This window comes from Microcaecilia unicolor, chromosome 7 (assembly GCF_901765095.1).
Source record: "Microcaecilia unicolor chromosome 7, aMicUni1.1, whole genome shotgun sequence".
In the NCBI taxonomy this organism is placed as follows: domain Eukaryota; kingdom Metazoa; phylum Chordata; class Amphibia; order Gymnophiona; family Siphonopidae; genus Microcaecilia; species Microcaecilia unicolor.
Window position 1 is genome coordinate 21,321,635 of NC_044037.1, and position 20,085 is coordinate 21,341,719.

The 20,085-nt window shown below is 43.3% G+C and overlaps 1 protein-coding gene across 1 annotated transcript in view; it reads right to left on the reverse strand.

Moving 5' to 3' along the window:
* LOC115474500 (phosphatidylinositol-binding clathrin assembly protein-like) overlaps positions 1-20,085 on the reverse strand; it is a 186,718-nt gene that overhangs the window by 36,359 nt on the left and 130,274 nt on the right. The window contains exon 14 of the mRNA XM_030209990.1: positions 13,807-13,902. Coding sequence (XP_030065850.1) covers positions 13,807-13,902 — 96 coding nt within the window. The remainder of the gene's footprint in view (positions 1-13,806; positions 13,903-20,085) is intronic.

A 20,085-nucleotide genomic window follows, 5' to 3' on the forward strand; every position in this document is an offset into this window, starting at 1 on the left:
AATAAGACTTACTTATACTGAACACAAAGACATCCATGATGTATATTTCCTAAATTAACATAGTTAATAAATTAAAAATAAAACACTTTTATGCCTTTGTTGCCTGGACATTTTTCCCATCATGCTGATTTCTCTGCCCCCATATTCATGGAGACAGGGTATATTTTAATGTATAATTATTATTTGTATTGGCTGTATAATAGATACCACTGTGTACTGGGGCTTCCTTCTCTGCCTGTTTCAATTCCATTCACTGATGCAAAGAAGACTCAAATGAAAGCACCAAGACACTAACGATGTCTGAAATCTAAGTAAAGTTTCCTCCCCCAAAGCACTGGAGATGGACATTGATCTTGAACCCCATTGAAGCCTCTGTATTGGTTTTCTTTACTCTAGGAAATGCATGGGTCTCAAGGGTTGGTTGAACCTCAACAGCAAAGTATCATTCCACCCACTCACTGATTCTCTTTGTAGGCTGTTCCTTAAAGGCCACTGATGTCAAAGACACAAAGAATACAGCAGGAGTATGTTGCCCTCAGTTAACTGGGGAGTAACCCTGGTCTCAGTTCCCTGGAAACTAACACATTACTTCCGGTACTGAGGAAGATGAGCTGTCCTCATGGCAAGGTAAGGACATCAGCAAAATCAGAGCCTTAATGCTTTTGAGGCTATGCTCCGATAGGCCTCCTTCTGGTTTTTGACATTATGTGGCCTTGATATCTATGAAGACTAGGAGGAATCCTTTCTCTTCTTCAAGGCAGATATCTACTACCAGTGGTCTCTATCAATATTCAGTTCTTTTTTTTTTCCTCATTTTGTCATAGAAAGCCATATATACAAGCAAAATAACCTTCCTTCCACAGAAATATGATAAACAATCTATCCTTCCGTCCCCTCTTTATGCAGTATGACCATGTCTTGGCTATGTAGTCTAAACTGATCCTCTAAAGTTGGTATTAAGAAGTTTTAACATCCAACAATCGGTCTCACCAGACTGTATAAACATCCCAAATTTTATAGAATATGATCCTGCTGTATTTCCAAGCTGTCAATTGAACCATTAAACAACAGTACTCCGCTTTCTTTACAAACACTCTCCAGAGGCGGGGTGCTCACATGCTTCCAATGCTTGGTAAGGGTAATCTTAGCTGCTGCAAATATGTCACCAGCCTGTATATTTCTTTGGGGATACTCACTGGTTTGTAATATAACAAACAGCAATCTGCCCTTTCAGGGGTATACCACCAGTAAGAAAGCATTTAACTGGTGATGTAATGCCTCCTAAAAGGACTGTACCACAAGACATCTCTCTATATATAAAAGGCAACACCAACGTTCTATGAAGCCTCCAGCTGGAAGTGTGAAGGGGGCGAGATATCCGGTTTCCCTATGAGTGTCTGTCCCGCCCTCTCTGTAACACAGTCAGTGAAGGAAAACAGCAGAGCACGAAATCAAATCGCTGGCTCTGTAACAGTGAAGGACTCAGAGGGGGGAGGGGAGAGAGGCCAGAGGGCAGGGACACACACACTCCCACATGCACACAGAAGAAAACATTGCTAGCCCCCGTTTCATTTGCATCAGAAACGGGGCTTTTTTTTACTAGTGAACTATATATGGTAGAAAGCGCTCTGATCCCCATAATTATGCCAACAATAAACTGTTCCTGTGCCAAACATTCTTAGTAAATTGGGTGTATTCATTCTCTATCATTGGGGTACCCACTGAGACCTTGAACAAATATTGAAACGTTTTACCTACTGTTTAGGCTCAAACGTTTGAACTAGGACCCTCTCCCATTTATCAGTATATATTGTGTCACTGGTCTCTCACTAACCAGAAAGCTTTATTGATCAAGGAGACACTCCCTCTGCCAGTGCCTAAACATAATGCTCATTCTATTGATGTTTCAGCAAGGCCCAACTCACCCCAAGCCCTGCGAAGGATAAAGTCTCTCAAGTGCCCATAATGAAAGGCATCTTCACTCTCTATCCCAAACTTCTCCTGCAAGTCTTTAAAGGAAATAAGCTCCCCCCTCTTCCCAGATTTGACCCAGAATGAAGCAGCTGCCCATCTAATATAAGTTTGATCATTCCTTCCTGATGGGAACTGAGGGGCATATATGATGAGAGTTAGTAGATAGTAATGTCGCTCTGGGAACATCTTAATTTTATATTTTACCCATGCATCTAGTGAGGCCTGCATGACGCAACTTAGCTAGGTGATAATATTCCACAACTGGTTGGCAGGAAGCCATGTGAGTGCCCACAGAGTGGTATCCCCAACTATATATTGTTCAGTTTGTAGCCAAGGCTCAGTATCTTTCTGCAAATGGTAGTGATACTCTGTAGTGCTGCTGCTGTATAATACAGCTCAGTGGGGTACTCCCATTCCCCCATCTTCTTTACACTGGAATAGTATCTTTTAACATACTCTTGGGGGCTTTTCTCCCCCATATATATGTAAATGCCTCTCTAGTTAATGCCTGAAAAAAATTCTTAGTATAACTACCAGAATAGCCAAAAACTACAATAATTTCATAAAGGCTATCATTTTAACGGCTTGAACATGGCCCACCCAAGATATTTGCAGGCTTTCTCCAACATTGTTCTAAAATCAGCTCTCTTAATTTGGGGGGGGGGGGGGGGGGGGGGTTGAAAAAAAACTTATATAAATCTTGAGTGGAGCTTGTTAACTGAACCCCAAATAATAAATACGAGCAAGTTGTTCACTTAAAAAGGAAGAGATTGTTGTAATTGTTGAGCTTCCTCTACATCAATATTAAAGATTTATGACAATTTAACTCTTTCTCCTTATGATTTCCAATGTGCCTATCACACATTGACCTTTACTCTATTGGCGATCGCCTCTACGGTACTATGTAAGCCACATTGAGCCTGCAAATAGGTGGGAAATTGTGGGATACAAATGTAACAAATAAAAAAAACCCAAAACAAAGTCCTGTGGGTAGTGAGAAGGGGGGACAAGTCAAGGTTAGTAATACATCATTTGTGAAAAGCATTATCCTATGTTCTGACCCTCCACATTGTATCCCAGCTATTTCAGGGACATTCGAACAAGATGAGCTAGTGGCTCAATGAACAGAGCAAAGAACAGAGGGGACAAGGCACACCATTTCAGTATTAATGTGGCCAATGGTTGCCAATACGATTGTATCCAGTGCAGAGAAGGCCCCGACAGTCCCATTTTCCGTAGCACCGTCAACGTATAGGGCCAATGCACCCTATCAAAGGCCTTCGCCTCTCCCCCAGGCCAATAAGATGTAAAGATCGTTTGTTGTTGTCAAAGTTTTGTCTACTGTGTATAGGAGAGTAGCCTAGTGGTTAGAGCACCAGTCTTGATATCCAGAGGTGGCCGGTTCAAATCCCACTGCTGCTCCTTGTGATCTTTGGCAAGTCACAACCTTCCATTGCCTCAGGTACAAAATTAGATTGTGAGCCTTCCAGGGACAGGGAAATACCCAGTGTACTTGACTGTAACTCACCTTGAGCTACTACTGAAAAAGGTGTGAGCAAAATCTAAATAAAAAAATAAAATAAAAATAAATCTAGCTTGGTCTATCAGTGTGGGCACTACCCTATGAAACCTAGCCAAAGGTTATAATACATCCCCAAGAGAGAGATAGGTCTATATGAACTGCAATAAAGTGGATTTTTGTCTGGTTTAAGTAATACAATTACAACCGCTAAGTACCAGGAGTGTGGCAAGAAGGTAGTAGCATTTATTGAATTAAAAACCGGGGGGTCTTTCCCATCGGGAGATTCTGAACTGCCATTAAGACCTCCTCTATAGTAATAGGGATTGATAGAGCATTACAATCAGAAGTAGCTAAAATAGGTAGACCTATCCGATCTAAGAAGTAACCTCATATCCTCTCTGTTGGGGAATTTTCTGGCTCATATAAATTTCTTATAAAAAAAAATCTACGAACTCCTGATGGATACCCCCATTCTCTGTTTGTTTACGCTCCCCATCATCCAACATAGTATGAATATGATTAGGATGATTTTGCTGCTTAATTTAGAGGCTAGCAATCAGCTTGCTCGATTATTAAATTCAAAGTATTCTTGTCTAGTACACTGTGGCTGTTCTCTAATAGTGTGCAACTCCAACTCATGCAGCCCAAGTCAAGCATGTTGACTTGGGGAGCCCTTTCCCCCTTTACAAGAGGCCTCCAATGCTTGGATTTCTTTCTGAAACTTGTTCTCCTTTATTTGAGTATCTCTACTAACATGGGCTTGTAAAGAGATGATCTTTCCCTGCATAACCACTTTCAGGCTCTCCCATAGGGTTGGGGGGGCACGATTTCTGGAGTATCATTAAAATGCAAATACTAATGTATCTTTTTCAATTTGCTGTAGACAGAGTGCAAAAAACAGTATTTGAAAATTAACTCACCCATTAAAAAGCATCCAGTGTGGCATTTGGAAAACATGCAATGGGAAGAGTAAAAGAAAAATTAGACAAAAAAAAGTCACCAATGACTAATTTTCTAATTAAAGCTGGCATCAAATATGCAATCTATCACAAAACAACTTCTTGTGTCTTGCCCCTGCACAGACCACACTACCTCCTCCATCTAAGTCTACCATACTTAAACTGCCATGCCACCTCTAAACCTTTCCCCTTACTGTTTTCTACATCTGGACCTTGTATTCACTCTTACAATGTGCTAGGTCTATCTAATATGTAGAGAAACATTTCTTCAAGAAGTTGTTTCTAAAGCCTCAAAAATATTCTTACCAGACACTTATCAAATTACAATCCACTTCTTTTCAAATCCTTGTCCTGAACATTTCAGCGTTCTTGTAACACAACATATTTTCATGCTGATGTATGTATTAAACAAACCCCATATTTTCTATCCCATTATATCACTCTATTCACAGTTCTAAAATTAGAGCAAGGCATTTACGATACTCCTGTCCCAACCTATGTTTAGCTCCACAAAGAAAAATTATTTCTTACCTGATAATTTTCTTTCCTTTAATCACAGTAGATAAATCCAGAGACTTGTGGGTTATGGCTATCTACCAGCAGGTGGAGATAGAGGAACAACAAACTGTCATATAGGACAATAGGCATTGTATAGATCTATTTGGTTTTTCAGATCAGTCAGCTTTGTATAACATTCCTTTTTCTGATCTAGTAGGGCAATTAGCTAGCTTGTGTCTTGGTTTCTCACAGACCATTGACAGGCTTGCTTAACTCTAGTAATGGGCTATAAACTTTAACAAGTGTCTGTTTCAAACAGGTTCTGAACATAACACGGGGACATTTTCAGTGAAGGACCACAATGAGTGATAGGTAAAGAGGTTATAAAAGGCAAATGATGAATATTTGAGAAAAATACTAAAGAAACAGAATTATGTGAAGGTGACCTTAGAGGTCAGAGTTGAAGAATACCAGATAAGTAAGAGAGAAAATATAAGGCATTAAATGATTGGACAAAATTAAGCTTCAGTAGTCTGACAGCTTCCGAAGGGGGGAGAGAGAGAGAGAGAGAGAGAGAGAGAGAGAGAGAGAGATTATATTTTCCTTAAACTGAAATTTGGATCGATATAAATAAGAATTCAGTTTTCTGTAATATTGGGATAAAAGAATTTTTATTGTAACCATTTATTTACTCTAATAAATTTTAGCATTATTATAAAAGAGAAAAAAACTGAAGTGTTTTTCCTTTGCCAGAAGGAAACAGCATCCTAGTCCGTTAGTATTTTTCTTAAGTGTAAGGAAGACAAATTAGAAAAGTTCTCCTTCCTCACAGAAGAGGCCTGAGCTACATATTAACAAGAACTTGAAGCAACAAACCTAAAACATAGAAACCAACAAGAGTATGATACAAAAACTCACTGAGGGCGAGATTCTGAATTCATCTGCTGTGATTAAAGGAAAGAAAATTATCAGGTAAGACCATTTTTTCTTCCTTATCAACAGATGAATCCACAGACTTGTGGGATGTAGCAAAACAGTCCTCGGAGTGGGAAACACACATCTGCAGAGAGAACTGATGCTCTAAAGGATGCTTCCGACTGACTGCGATATCCAACTGATAATGCTTGGAAAAGGTATGCAAAAAGGACCACGTAGTTGATCTGCATATTTCTTTGAGAGAACAGGTAAGAGATTATTATTTATTTCACTTGTATCCCACATTTTCCCACCTATTTGCAGGCTCAATGTGGCTTACAAAGACCTGTTGTGGCATCGCCATACCAGGATGAAATATACATTTGGTGTTACAAAGAAGTCAAGGAAGACAAGAGGATTTGATCAAGCAGTTGTAGAGAGATACATTCTGACTCAAGTTGGAAGGTGTTGTGTTAAGTTAGCTATGGGTTCTCGTGGTAGGCTTTGTCAAAGAGGTAAGTCTTCAGAGATTTGCGGAAGATAATTAATTCGTTGATCGTTCTCAAGTGAGTTGGAAGTGCATTCCACAGCTGTGTGCCCATATAAGAAAAGTTGGTTGCGTGTGTTAGTTTGTATTTTAATCCTTTACAACTGGGGAAGTGTAGGTTGAGAAAGGTGCGGGAAGAGTTTTTAGCGTTTCTGGGTGGTAGGTCCACTAGGTCTAGCATGTAGGTCGGGGCATCTCCGTAAATGATTATGAACAATCGTGCAGATCTTGAACGCAGTACATTCTTTTAGATTCAGCTCAGGACGTCAAAAGCACCCTAGTAGAATGAGCTTTCAAAGAACCAGGAGGTTGTTTACCAACAAGGATATGAGTCAAAGAGATGCAACCTTCAAGTCAGCGACCAATAGCTGCTTGAGAGGCTGCATTACCTTTATTCTGATCCGCCAATAATACAAACAGATGATCCGGACAATGGAAGTCACTGGTGACCTACAGGTATTGAAGGAGTACTCGCCGGATATCGAGATAATGTCAAACATTAAGCCTGCAACTTAGCTTTTCCCCACCAGTATTAAGGCCCTTTTTTGCCTGTGTAGATAGTTAATTTTGTTCTTCGCCCTTCCCCTATATTGCCATGTGCCTTTCTCATGTGATACCAGTACTATGGGGCCTTAGGCCTCTTCCCTCATAGCCACCCTTATCGTCCTCCACAGGTAAAATACCTTTCTGTAAACCTCCTTACTCAAGGCCCAGCCCCCTCCATCTGCAACATCCACTGGTCTCCTTAGTACCCGTTCCTTATGCTCCAAACCTCACCTTATTTCTGACCTAATTCTTGCCCACGGTTTACACCTACTTTGCCTTACCAAAACCTGGCTTCCTGATGCTGATGCTGCCTATCTTAATCAAGCAACCCCTCCTGGATTCCTCAACTACATGAGTAACCACCTGTCATCTCAAGGTGGAGTCTTGCTGTGATATACTCCTCCCATTTACAGTTCTACCGCTTTACCCCATGTGTCATGCTCTCCTTGAATCTATTTTCGTTTGAATACATCTCCATCTACTGACTTCCTTCTCCTTTATCACCGCCTCCCTCCTTCTGCTAATTCTATTCAACTTCTTTGTTCTGCACTTGCAGATCATTGCCTAGCTTCCTACCCCATTATACTAGGAGATTATAATCTCCACTTACACAAGCCCAACTCCCATCCCTCCTGCAACTTCCTTCTGTATCTCTCAGACTTGAATCTCTCAACACGTTAATGGTCCAACCCATATTGGTGGCTATATTGTTGACTTGGTCTTGTCTGCCTTCTGTTGCACTTCTCTGTCATCTGGTTCCCTGGACAGACCTCTTCCTGCTGACTTTTACCTATATTATCACTCTCCCTCTGCCTCCAGCTCCCCTGCTCCTCCCCACCAGAGATCTCAGTACCATTACAGCCGACTCTTTGCTCCAAGAATCTAACATAGAGCTCTCTTCTTTTTCTAATTTTCCTTTAGATAAGATAGTCGTGTGGAATGCTTCCTTATCCTTAGCACTTAACACCTTAGCTCCAACTTCCTCCTCTTGCCCCATTTCAAAGAACAATGGTTTTCCATGGACTTGCATTGGCAAAAATGCCAACTGCGCCATTACACAGATGGAGGCACCTTTGCACCCTCACTGCGCTTGTTACCTATAAATGCCATGCTGTTGCCTATAAATCAATGCTTGTGAGTGCTAAAAAAGCAGTACTACATGACCATGATCTCCAGACCACCTAACACAGCCACACAGACACAAAACACTCCATGCCCTCTGCAGCTGACCATTTTTAAAAGCAGATCCTTGCTCTGCGCCAGGGACAAATCGTCTCACATCCTACCCTCTTGTGCCTGGCATCATCTATAGAGGTACCCCAGCTAACCTCATCCAATTCACCCTCCCTTCCGAGAGTCAGTTAGTCTGTGTTATCCAATCTATGAAGCTCACTACTGCTCCTCAGGCCCCACAATCCCTTCCGGCACGTTGAAACACTTTCTTACTACTTTACTCCCATTTCTATCCTCGCTGGTCTCCTCTAGCCTTACTGAAGGCTGTGTACCCTCAAGCTAGAAAGCTTGCTACCTTGAGACCAAAGTTTAAAGACCACAGCCTACCAACTACAAATTGTAGCAATTACCTATTGCTAAGCTTGCATTTACATTGAAGGTACTGGAATCCATTATTCATAGCCAGCTGCAGGATTTTCTGACTGAAGTCAAGGCATTCCACCCAAACCAGACAGGGTTCCAGGCCCACTATAATATAGAAGCTACTCTTCTTGGTATCACCACATTTATCTGCTCACAGCTAGGTCGAGCTAGATCAGTTCTCCTCCTGTTTATAGATCTATCTCTGCAGCTTTTGATTTAGCGGACAACTCTCTCCTCCATCATCTTCACCAGATATGGGAGTTGTTCTCTTCCTATCTCTCCAAACGTCGTTATGAAGTTCACACTGACAATTCTACCTCTACATCTTTCACTCTGGACTCTGGTGTTCCACAGGGGTCTACCCTTTCCCCCTGTTCTGTTTAATATCTTCTTGGCCCCATTACTTACACTCCTCCAGCCTTTGAACTTTGTGCCCTTCGTCTACACTGATGACATACAAGTTCTAGCCACAGTAGATCCCACTGATGTGCAACAACTTACTATTTACCAGAATCTGCTTATAGTTTCGACATGGTTAAGTGAAAATAAATTATCTATTAATCCTGCCAAGTCCCATGTGGTCCTCTTCTTCAATTTTTCTGGCCAGACATTAGCTTTGCCTCTACTCTTGTGTTCCACCCCAGCTCTGTTGCTATCTAGTGTGAAAATCCTGTATAGGTCTTTACTCTTGTCCCACAAATCTCTTCAGTTGTGAAAAGTTTGTACTACAAGTTACGCATGATCCATTCTATCTGTCCCTTCTTGGACTCCTCTGCCTTGAATACTCTTTTTCATTTCCTTGTCCTTACTCGGATTGACTACTGCAACTCTTTATTCTGTGGCGTCAGAGTTAAAGATTTATCCCACCTTCAGCTTATACAAAACATAGCCATAAAGCTCCTTACCAGTCACAAAAAATATAACCGTGCCTGTCTCTTGCCACATCTTGTTCAAGCTCCTCCTTCTGGTATATAAGATTCGTACCACTGGTCACCCATTTTTCCTTCAGTATCTTATTCCTTAATCCGCAACCTTCGTTCCCTCCAGCAGAATAAACTTGTTATTCCTTCCTTTCAAATCTCTCATTGGTCCGTTAGACGCTCTATCTTCTCTACACCAGGCCCAGAACTGTGGAACGCAATCCCCCTCCACCTTAGGCTTCTGTCCACTCCTGCGTTTTTCATGGCCAACCTTAAAACTCACTTATTTTTGAAAACTTACCCTACTTGACTGCTTGCGTAGGGCACCTGATTACCACAGTACCTGTTGTGTTTTCCCCTCCCCTCTTTCCTATCCACATTGTAGTTCCTCCTCCTTCCCTCTCTTTTCTCTTGTAATTGTGTTTCTTCTGCTCTCACTTTCAATTTTAGATTGTAAGCTGACTAGATGTTTCTGATGGGAGGGATACTAAATTTCTGAATAAACTTGAAACTTAGTGTTCCCACTATATGTGCTGCTGAAATCATTAGCGAGTGCTTCACTGCCCAATAAATCAACAGGTGAGCCTCAACTGCAAGATGTGCACTTCGAGTGCCTCCTTGCCTGTTTATGTAAGCTACCATCGTAACACTGCAACAATACACAAAATGGGTTGCCCTTCAGAGTCAACTAAAATGCCAGCAGAGCCTTGTGGACTGCCCTGAGCTCCAAACGACTGACTGGCCAAAGCGCTTCTGTCTTGTTTCAAAGGCCTTGAGCATTGCACCCACCATTATCTGCACTGGTAATGCAAGGGAGGTTTCCTTGAGAAGGTTGCTTGTTTAAAGTCACTAGGCCCATGCTGCAGTTTGCTTGAGATGTCCAGAAGAGGCAAAGATCATACTACTGAGACATAAGATACCAGCGAGCCAACAGACTGCTGAAGAGGATGCATGTGAGTTCTGGCCCAGGGAACCACATCAATGGTCGTTGCCATGGACTCAAGAATTTGCACATAATCCTAGGCACAAGGGTTGAGAAGCTGCAGTAAAAAGGCGGATCTGATTCTGAATCTTTTCCTTCCTAAGATTCAGAAGAAATAGTTTCCCCTACAGAGTACTGAAATGAACTCCCAAGTATTCTAGAGTTTGTGATGGAGACAGGTGGCAAGACTATCTAATTGAGAGACTAAAATTTATTATTCTGTTGGTGACTCGAACACTCTCTTGAATGGAAGAGGATCTGAAAAACCAGTTGTCCAGATATGGATGTACTCCAATTCTCTCTTCGCAGAAATGCTGCTACGACCACCATAACCTTGGAGAAGGTTCTGGGAGCCGTCGCCAGAACAAATGGCATTGCTTGGAATTGAAAATGTTTCAACAGCACCATAAAACACAAGAAGCACTGATGGGAATATGGAAGTAAGCTTGAGATCCAAAGATGTGAGGGATTCCCCTGGACGAACAGCTGCCGTTATCAAGCACAAGGTTTCCATGTGAAAGTGTCAACGTGCAAAAATTTGATGACCAGTTCGAGGTTGAGAACTGGCCATTCTGTGGAACCACAAATTAGATGGAGTAATGTCCTTGACCCTGTTCAGAAATGGGAGCTGGAAGGACCATTCCCAAATCTTGCAAGGACTGGAGGGTGAAAAGTATGGCCTTCCTCCTGAGTGAGGTTTTACATGGGGATTCCAAGAAAAAAAACAATCTGCAATTTGAGAGGAAAAATCTAATTTGTAGCCTTCTCTGATAAGATTTAAGACCCACTGGTCTAATGTAATCTTGGTCAACTCTTCGTAAAAGCTGGATGGACACTTGCCTATGATCTGCCACAAAAAATGAACTGCAACACCAACACTGCGAGGGAGAAGAGGCAGTGGAAGATCTAGAAGATTGGTTAGAGTTTCATTTGTCAGACAAGAGGACTGTTTTAGTTCATACCCGGGCCTTTGAAATGAAGTACACCCAGGTCAGTAGTGTTTTGCATCCTTCAGGTGAGAACGAGGCTGATTGGATCTAAATGAATCCTTAGACATTTTCAGGTAAATACTAGGATTTGGAGTCTCCCCAAATCCTTCATCAACTTCTTAAGATCCTCCTCAAACAGGAGTTTGCCCCATAAAGGTAACCTGGTAAGCTGTTGTTTGGAAGCTGAATCTGCTGCCCAATGGCAGAACCATAATAAATGTCTGGGAGTAACCGCCAAGGCTCTCTGTTTAGCGGAAGCGCTAATATACAACGAACCAGCCAAATAAGCTAATCCAGTTTCCATAGCAGGGAATTCAATGGAGGCTTGACCAGAATAATCAACCAAAGAATCAACATTTCCTGGACCCAAGAGAAACAGACTCGGGCTGCATAAGAAGAACTGTAAACGGCTGCCTGCAGAGAGCAAGCCGAAACTTCAAAGGAAAGCTTGAAGACAGATTCTAATTTCCTGTCTTGAACATCTTTAAGAGCTATATCACCCTCCACAGAGAGGTTGCCTTTTTAGTCACTGTTGATACCAAGGCATTCACCTTAGGTAACTTAAGCTTCTCCAGCTCATCCAGGGAGATGGGGTATAGGCAAGACATAGCCCTGGCTACCTTGAGGCTCACATCTGGAGTGTTCCATTGTGCAGAATTCCTGCAGAGCCTCATGAACTGGGAAGGATTTGGGAGGCTTTTTAGTGCTTGCCATCATAGGATTATATGAAGAGGCAGATTGAGAGGTAGGAGAAGAGATATTAAGAACCTCAAAAAGCCTTATGAAATATCCAAACAGCTGTAGGATCATCAGCCTCATCATTCAAAAACTCCCCTTCCACTAACCCATCCTCAGAGGGAGAGGGAGGAGAGACAGATTCCAAAATCAGAAATATTGCCCAAGTGCCTCTTTTTGGAAGAGTGTCTGCAGAGGCTGGGAAGCATGCCTAGACTCAGAAAGGATGAGAATACTTAGCAGTGGCAAGGCCATGGGGGCCTGGGCCCCACAAACTGGCTCTGGGGCCTCCGGTTTGGCTGGATGGTGTCCCCGACCTACACCAGCTGAAGAACGTATCTGTTCCATGCTGGTCTCGCACTTGCCTCCTCTCCTGTTTCCAGTCGCACCATGCATGCTCTCGTTTTAATGAAACTGAGTGAGCGTGCAGTGCACGGTGCACTGAAAACAGGAGAGGAAGCAAGTGCGAGACCAGCGCAGGACAGATAACCGCTTCAGCTAGCAGGGGTTGGGGACCCCCACCAGCAAAGGTACCCTAGGGCGGCTGGGGGAGGTGGGTCAAAATGTGCCCCCCCCCCCCTCCCACCGAGGTCTGGCTATGCCCCTGGTACATAGGCCTGGTGCAGGAGAAGAATGAACTCTGGAGAAAAGGGTTCCTGAGAAGGATTATCTATCCAAGGAAGTGCAGATGATGTACCTAATGTTGAAACAACAAGCATGCTAACCAAATGTGAAGACAACGTAGAGCCTTCACCCACGGGAAATCTAAATGGCCGCCGTTGCATGTGAGGGAGAAGTCACCTGAAGAGACAGCGCTGAAATTTCCCCCGTGCGGGAATCTAACTGCCCTGCTATCACAGAAGCAGTCTCTGATGCTGATTGGGCTGGAAAACTCTGTACACACTGTCCCGATGCTGCTCTTTGTGCCCCACAGCAAGAATGGTGCTTTACAGCTATAAAATTAAAGACAAAAATGAAACCATGACTAAGCACCCAATATGCTGCTCTTACCGGCACCTCACTGTTCTGTCAGGTTCTATGTGAAGGATACTAAGGCAGCACATAGAAAGCAGCGCAGAGATAATCCCTCCGAAATTAAGCTGCAGTAGCAGACAAAATCTGCACTTGTCTGTCTTTATTTTCCAAATCCTGTGAGGAAGGAGAAGGAAGCAGGGGGAGGGGAGGGATCTGATATCACTAGGTGTACCCCTACAGTAGGCACCAAAACCAGTCTAAATGCTCCCCAGTTCTACTGAGCTAGGAAACCCAGAACAGGAGCAAATTCAGCAGATGAGACCAGGAGTTTGTAAGAGACCATCTACCGCTTGCTGGCGGATAGAGGAATGGACCAGGATGTCTACTGTCCTTTATAGAGTTCAGTTTGTTGTCCTCTATCTCCACCTGCTGGTATATGGTCATAACCCACAAGTCTGGATTCATCTGTTAATGACAACACTACACAAATATATCTATTTTTTCTTTTTTTTCTAAAGGCTACTCTCTTGCACAAAATAAGCAACTTCAAAACACCACATTCTAGGTGGCACAGGCATAAATGTCATTAGCTTTTTCAACTTATTCCAAAAATGAAGAAATTATTCCATATTACGTTCCAGTTTTTACCTTGTTGCTCATGTGTAATAGATTTTGCTCCAAATACAGCATCAAAATCTACATTCATTGTTGAGGTACTCTGAGGGGCTGAATGAAGAGGAAACCCTAAATGGATACAAAACAAATAGTAAGAGCATTATTTATTTATTTGTTACATTTGTATCCCACATTATCCCACATTTTTGCAGGCTCAATGTGGCTTACATGATACCATAAACGGCATTAGCCGATTCCGGTCTGAACAAATACAAGGTAATATTGTGGTAGAATGAGGTACATGTATGGTAGGTACAATTGAGGTACAATTTTAATAAACAAAATTCAGTAACAATAAAAGCAGTGTCTTAAAATGCTTTGATGTCCCCATGCATACCTCCTACCCACCCCCATCCTCCCACCCTGTCAGACTGTCATAGTAATGCTTGAATGTTTTCACTTATATACACTGTCAGCTAGCACATTTGCTTATTTCCGATCTGACGAAGAAGGGCAACCTTTGAAACCTAATCAAGAAATGTATTAAGTTATGTCCAATAAAAAAGGTATCATCTTATTTTCTTTTCCATGTTTTATTTTGTTTGATTTCTATTGATAACCTTAAACATAATAACAAATTGCACAATTGAAACTGCAAATAACTAAGAGGGTCTTTTACTGAAGATAAGCTCATGTTATCTGTTATAAGATCCATTTTATTCCTATGGGCCCTGCTGCAGATAACATGTGCTATGTTAAGTCTGCAGAAAAGGCGGGGAATCCTGACTGATCTGGGGGTACTCGAGGAAAGAAAATTAGCAGGTAAAATCTAATGACGCCTTCCCTTTCTTCACTAGACCGGTCCAGAATTTGTGGGATGTAGCAAAATAATCCTTAAGATGAGAGGGATTCTGCAACATCTGCTCTAAGAACTTGTGCCCCAAATGCAGTGTACACTCTCACAGCCACACCTAACCTGTAAGTCTTAGTAAGGATACAGAGAGATGACCAAGCAGCTGCTCTGCAAATGTCTATAGGCATCACTGCATGTAGCTCTGCCCAATAGGTCACAATGCCCCTAGCAGAATGAGCTTTCAAAAAAAAAAAAAAAAAAAAAAAATTGGGGGGGGGGGGGGGGGGGGGGGGGGGGGGCGGGTGGTTTACTGTTAACAATATAAGCTGAAGAGATGGCCTTTTAATCGAATGGGAAAAAGTGGCCTTAGAGGCTGCCTGACTCATCCTACCGCCACCAAAGAGGATAAAATCTATCCTGTTCTTAAATCATTGGTTACTTCCAAATATCTCATTAAATGTCTGACAAATGTCGGGTTCTAAATTCTTGCCCACATTCTTCTTTATGAAATGACAATAAAACTGCCCATTTGGTTCACATCAAAAAAGAAAATTACCTTTAGAAGAAAGGAAGGCACAGTTCTGATTGAAACTCTGGCTTCTGTAAAAAAATGTATAAAAAGATCCCTGCAACTCAAACCTTGCACGCTAAAGACATGGACAGGAACACCGTTTTAAGAGAGAGATCTCTAATTGTTCTTCTCTTCAGAGGTTCAAAAGAACGAAGAGTTAAGGCACTCAGAACGAAATTTAAACTCCATTCAGGACAGTCAGATCATACTGTCTTAGATGGTTGACACCAATCAAGAAATGGAAACATAGGAATGAAATAGCCATTGAAGTCCTTTTGAACCTTCTACAAAAACAAGCTAAAACTGCAACCTAAACTTTCAAAGAGTTCAGCACCAATCCTTTTTGAAGACCATTCTGTAGAAATGGCAAAATAGACTTGTGTATGAAAAATGAGTCACTGACTTATTTGCACACAATGATTTGAAAAGTACACCACACACTAGCATAAACCAGAGAAGAGGATCTTTTCCTATCTTGGAGAAGAGGAGCAATCACTTGGTCTGAGTAACCTTTGCATCTCAGGTATGACCTTTCAAGAGCCAGGCTGAAAAAAAAGAATGGAGATGATCTTCTATGACTACCGGACCTTGAATCAGTAATCATTAGTGTCAGCTTCAGTGGCTGATCTGTGAAGCAAACTAGGTCTGCAAATCACTTTGGTATCAGAATAACTGCCTAGTTAAAGAGGCAATTCTCCATAGCAGCTATCCCAGTATACAAGGAGCTGCTCCTGAGGTCAAGACTGCATTAGAGCATCTAGACCTTTGGTCCAGTGCTCCTTCCTTTGACTGAAAAATCTCAGAACTTTGGCACTGGCTTTGGAAGCCATGAGATCTAGGTGAGGGACCCCTCAACACTCCTTTGTGAGTTTCAATGCTTCTTGAGAACTCCAATTCTCATAGATCAAAGCAGTCTGTCGAGAAAGTCTGCCTATATGTTCTGATCACCTGAAATGCGCACTGCTGAGAGAGCTACCAAGTCATAAGAAAATAATAGCAGCCATACTGGGTCAGACCAATGGTCCATCTAGTCCACTATCCTGCTTCCAACAGCTGCCAATCCAGGTTACAAGTATCTGGCAGAAACCCAATTAGTAGCAACATTCCATACTACCAATCACAGGGCACACAGTGGCTTTTCCCACGTCTATCTAAAAAACAGACTATAGATTTATTTCCTCCAGGAACTTGTCCAAACCTTTTCTAAACCCAGTATTTTCATGTAATTTAATCGAGTGTCCCCTGGTCTTTGTATTTTTTAAAAGAGTGAAAAATCGATTCACTTCTACCTGTTCTACACCACTCAGGATTCCGTTCTACACCACTAAGTATTGTACAGACCTCAACCATATCCCCCCTCAGACGTCCAAGCTTAAGAGACCTAACCTCTTTAGTCTTCTCTCATATGGGAGGAGTTCCATCCCCTTTATTCATTTTGGTCGCTCTTCTTTGAACCTTTTCTAATTCCGTTATATCTCTTTTGAGATACGGCAACAGAATTGAAAACAATACTCAAGGTGAGCGATACAGATACATTATAATATTCTTGGTCTTATTTTGCTAATAATTCCTAGCAGCCTGTTTGCTTTTTTGGCCACCGGCGGACACTGGACAGAAGATTTCAGTGCATTGTCTACAATGACACCTAAATCTTTTTCTTGAGTGCTGAGACCCAAGTGGACCCTAGCATCAAGTAACTATGATTCAGATTATTCTTTCCAATGCGCATCACTTTGCATTTGTCCACAATAAATTTCATCTGCCATGTGGATGCTCAGCCTTCCAGTTTCCTAAGGTCTTCCTGCAATTTTTTACAATCCACATGTGTTCTGACAACTTTGAATAGTTTTGTGTCATCTGCAAATTTAATCACCTCACTCATCGTTCCGTTTCAAGATCATTTATAAATTTGTTAAATAGCACCGGTCCCAGTAAAGATCCTTGTGGCACTCCACTATTCACCCTCCTCCTTTGAGAAAAATGGCTATTTAACCCTTCCCTCTGTTTTCTGTGCAATAACCAACTCCTAATCCACTGAAGTACATTGCCTCCCTTCCCATGACTTTTTAATTTTCTCAGGAGTCTTTCATGAGGAACTTTGTCAAAAGGTTTCTGAAAATCCAGATACACTACATCAACCGGCTCACCTTTATCCACATGTTTATTTACGCCTTCAAAGAAATGAAGCAAATTGGTGAGGCAAGACTTCCCTTGGCTGAACTCATGCTGACTCTGTCCCATTAAACCATTTTTGTTTATGCGTTCTATAATTTTATTCTTTATAATAGTTTCCACTATTTTCCCTGGTACTTAAGTCAGGCTTATTGGTCTGTAATTTCCAGGATCACTCTGGAACCCTTTTTAAAAACTAGTGTTACATTGGCCTCCCTCCAATCTTCAGGTAATACGGATGACAGATCACTAACAGATCAGCAATTTCATGTTTGAGTTAGCGAATGATACATACCTGTAGCAGGTGTTCTCCGAGGACAGCAGGCTGATTGTTCTCACGACTGGGGTTGACGTCCACGGCAGCCCCCACCAACCGGAAGAAAACTTCGCGGGCGGTCCCGCACGCAGGGCACGCCCACCGCGCAAGCGTGGCCGTCTTCCCGCTCGTGCGCGACCGTTCCCTCTCAGTTGAATGACAAGCAAAAATTATGAAACACAACTCCAAAGGGGGTATCCCTAGCTCTCAGGCTCACTCAAAACAAGAACCCAGGTCAATTGAACCTCGCAACGGCGAGGGTATAACAGAAATTGACCTACGAAGAACAACTAACTGAGAGTGCAGCCTGACCAGAATAAATTCGGGTCCTGGAGGGTGGAGTTGGATTTAAACCCCAAACAGATTCTGCAGCACCGACTGCCCGAACCGACTGTCGCGTCGGGTATCCTGCTGGAGGCAGTAATGTGATGTGAATGTGTGGACGGATGACCACGTCACAGCCTTGCAAATCTCTTCAATAGTGGCTGACTTCAAGTGAGCCACCGACGCTGCCATGGCTCTGACACTATGAGCCTTGACATGACCCTCAAGAGTCAGCCCAGCCTGGGCGTAAGTGAAGGAAATGCAATCTGCTAGCCAATTGGAGATGGTGCGTTTCCTGACAGCGACCCCTATCCTGTTAGGGTCGAAAGAAACAAACAATTGGGCGGACTGTCTGTGGGGCTGTGTCCGCTCGAAATAGAAGGCCAATGCTCTCTTGCAGTCCAATGTGTGCAACTGACGTTCAGCAGGGCGGTTATGCGGTCTGGGAAAGAATGTTGGCAGGACAATTGACTGGTTAAGATGGAACTCCGACACCACCTTCGGCAGGAACTTAGGGTGAGTGCAGAGCACTACTCTGTTATGATGAAATTTAGTATACGGAGCATGAGCTACCAGGGCTTGAAGCTCGCTGACCCTACGAGCTGAAGTAACTGCCACCAAGAAAATGACCTTCCAGGTCAAGTACTTCAGATGGCAGGAATTCAGTGGCTCAAAAGGAGGTTTCATCAGCTGGGTGAGGACGACGTTGAGATCCCATGACACTGCAGGCGGCTTGATAGGGGGCTTTGACAAAAGCAAGCCTCTCATGAATCAAACGACTAAAGGCTCTCCAGAGATGGCTTTACCTTCTACACGATAATGGTAAGCACTAATCGCACTAAGGTGATTCCTTACTGAGTTGGTCTTGAGGCCAGACTCTGATAAGTGCAGAAGGTATTCAAGCAGGTTCTGTGCAGGAGAAGAACGAGGTTCTAGGGCCTTGCTCTCACACCAAACGACAAACCTCCTCCACTTAAAAAAGTAACTCTTTTTAGTGGAATCCTTCCTAGAGGCAAGCAGGACACGGGAGACACCCTCAGACAGACCCAATGAAGCGAAGTCTACGCCCTCAACATCCAGGCCGTGAGAGCCAGAGACTGAAGGTTGGGGTGCAGCAACGCTCCGTCGTTCTGCGAAATGAGAATCGGAAAACACTCCAATCTCCACGGTTCTTCGGAGGACAACTCCAGAAGAAGAGGGAACCAGATCTGACGGGGCCAAAAGGGCGCTATCAGAATCATGGTGCCGTGGTCCTGCTTGAGCTTCAGTAAGGTCTTCCCCACCAAAGGTATGGGTGGATAAGCATACAGGAGGCCGGTCCCCCAATGGAGGACCGGCTAGCCTGCCGTGTGCCTGTAGTCTGGAACAGAACAGAGGCAGCTTGTGGTTGGTCTGGAGGCGAAAAGGTCCACCGAGGGGGTGCCCCACTCTCGGAAGATCTTGCGTACCACTCTGGAATGGAGCGACCACTCGTGCGGTTGCATGACTCTGCTCAGTCTGTCGGCCAGACTGTTTACGCTTGCCAGGTATGTGGCTTGGAGGAGCATGCCGAACTGGCAGGCCCAACGCCACATCCCGACGGCTTCCTGACACAGGGGGCGAGATCCGGTGCCCCCCTGCTTGTTGATGTAATACATTGCAACCTGATTGTCTGTCCGGATTTGGATAATTTGACAGGACAGCCGATCTCTGAAAGCCTTCAGTGCGTTCCAGACCGCTCGGAGCTCCAGGAGGTTGATCTGAAGATCCTTTTCCTGGAGGGACCACAGTCCTTGGGTGTGAAGCCCATCGACATGAGCCCCCCAGCCCAGGAGAGATGCTTCCATCGTTAGCACTTTCGTGGGCTGTGGAATTTGGAATGGGCGTCCCAAGGTCAAATTGGTCCGAATGGTCCACCAGTGCAGTGAATTGCGACAGCTGGTGGAGAGGCGGATGACATCTTCTAGATTTCCGGTGGCTTGATACCGCTGGGAAGCTAGGGTCCATTGAGCAGATCTCATGTGAAGACGAGCCATGGGAGTCACATGAACTGTAGAGGCCATATGACCCAGAAGTCTCAACATCTGCCGAGCTGTG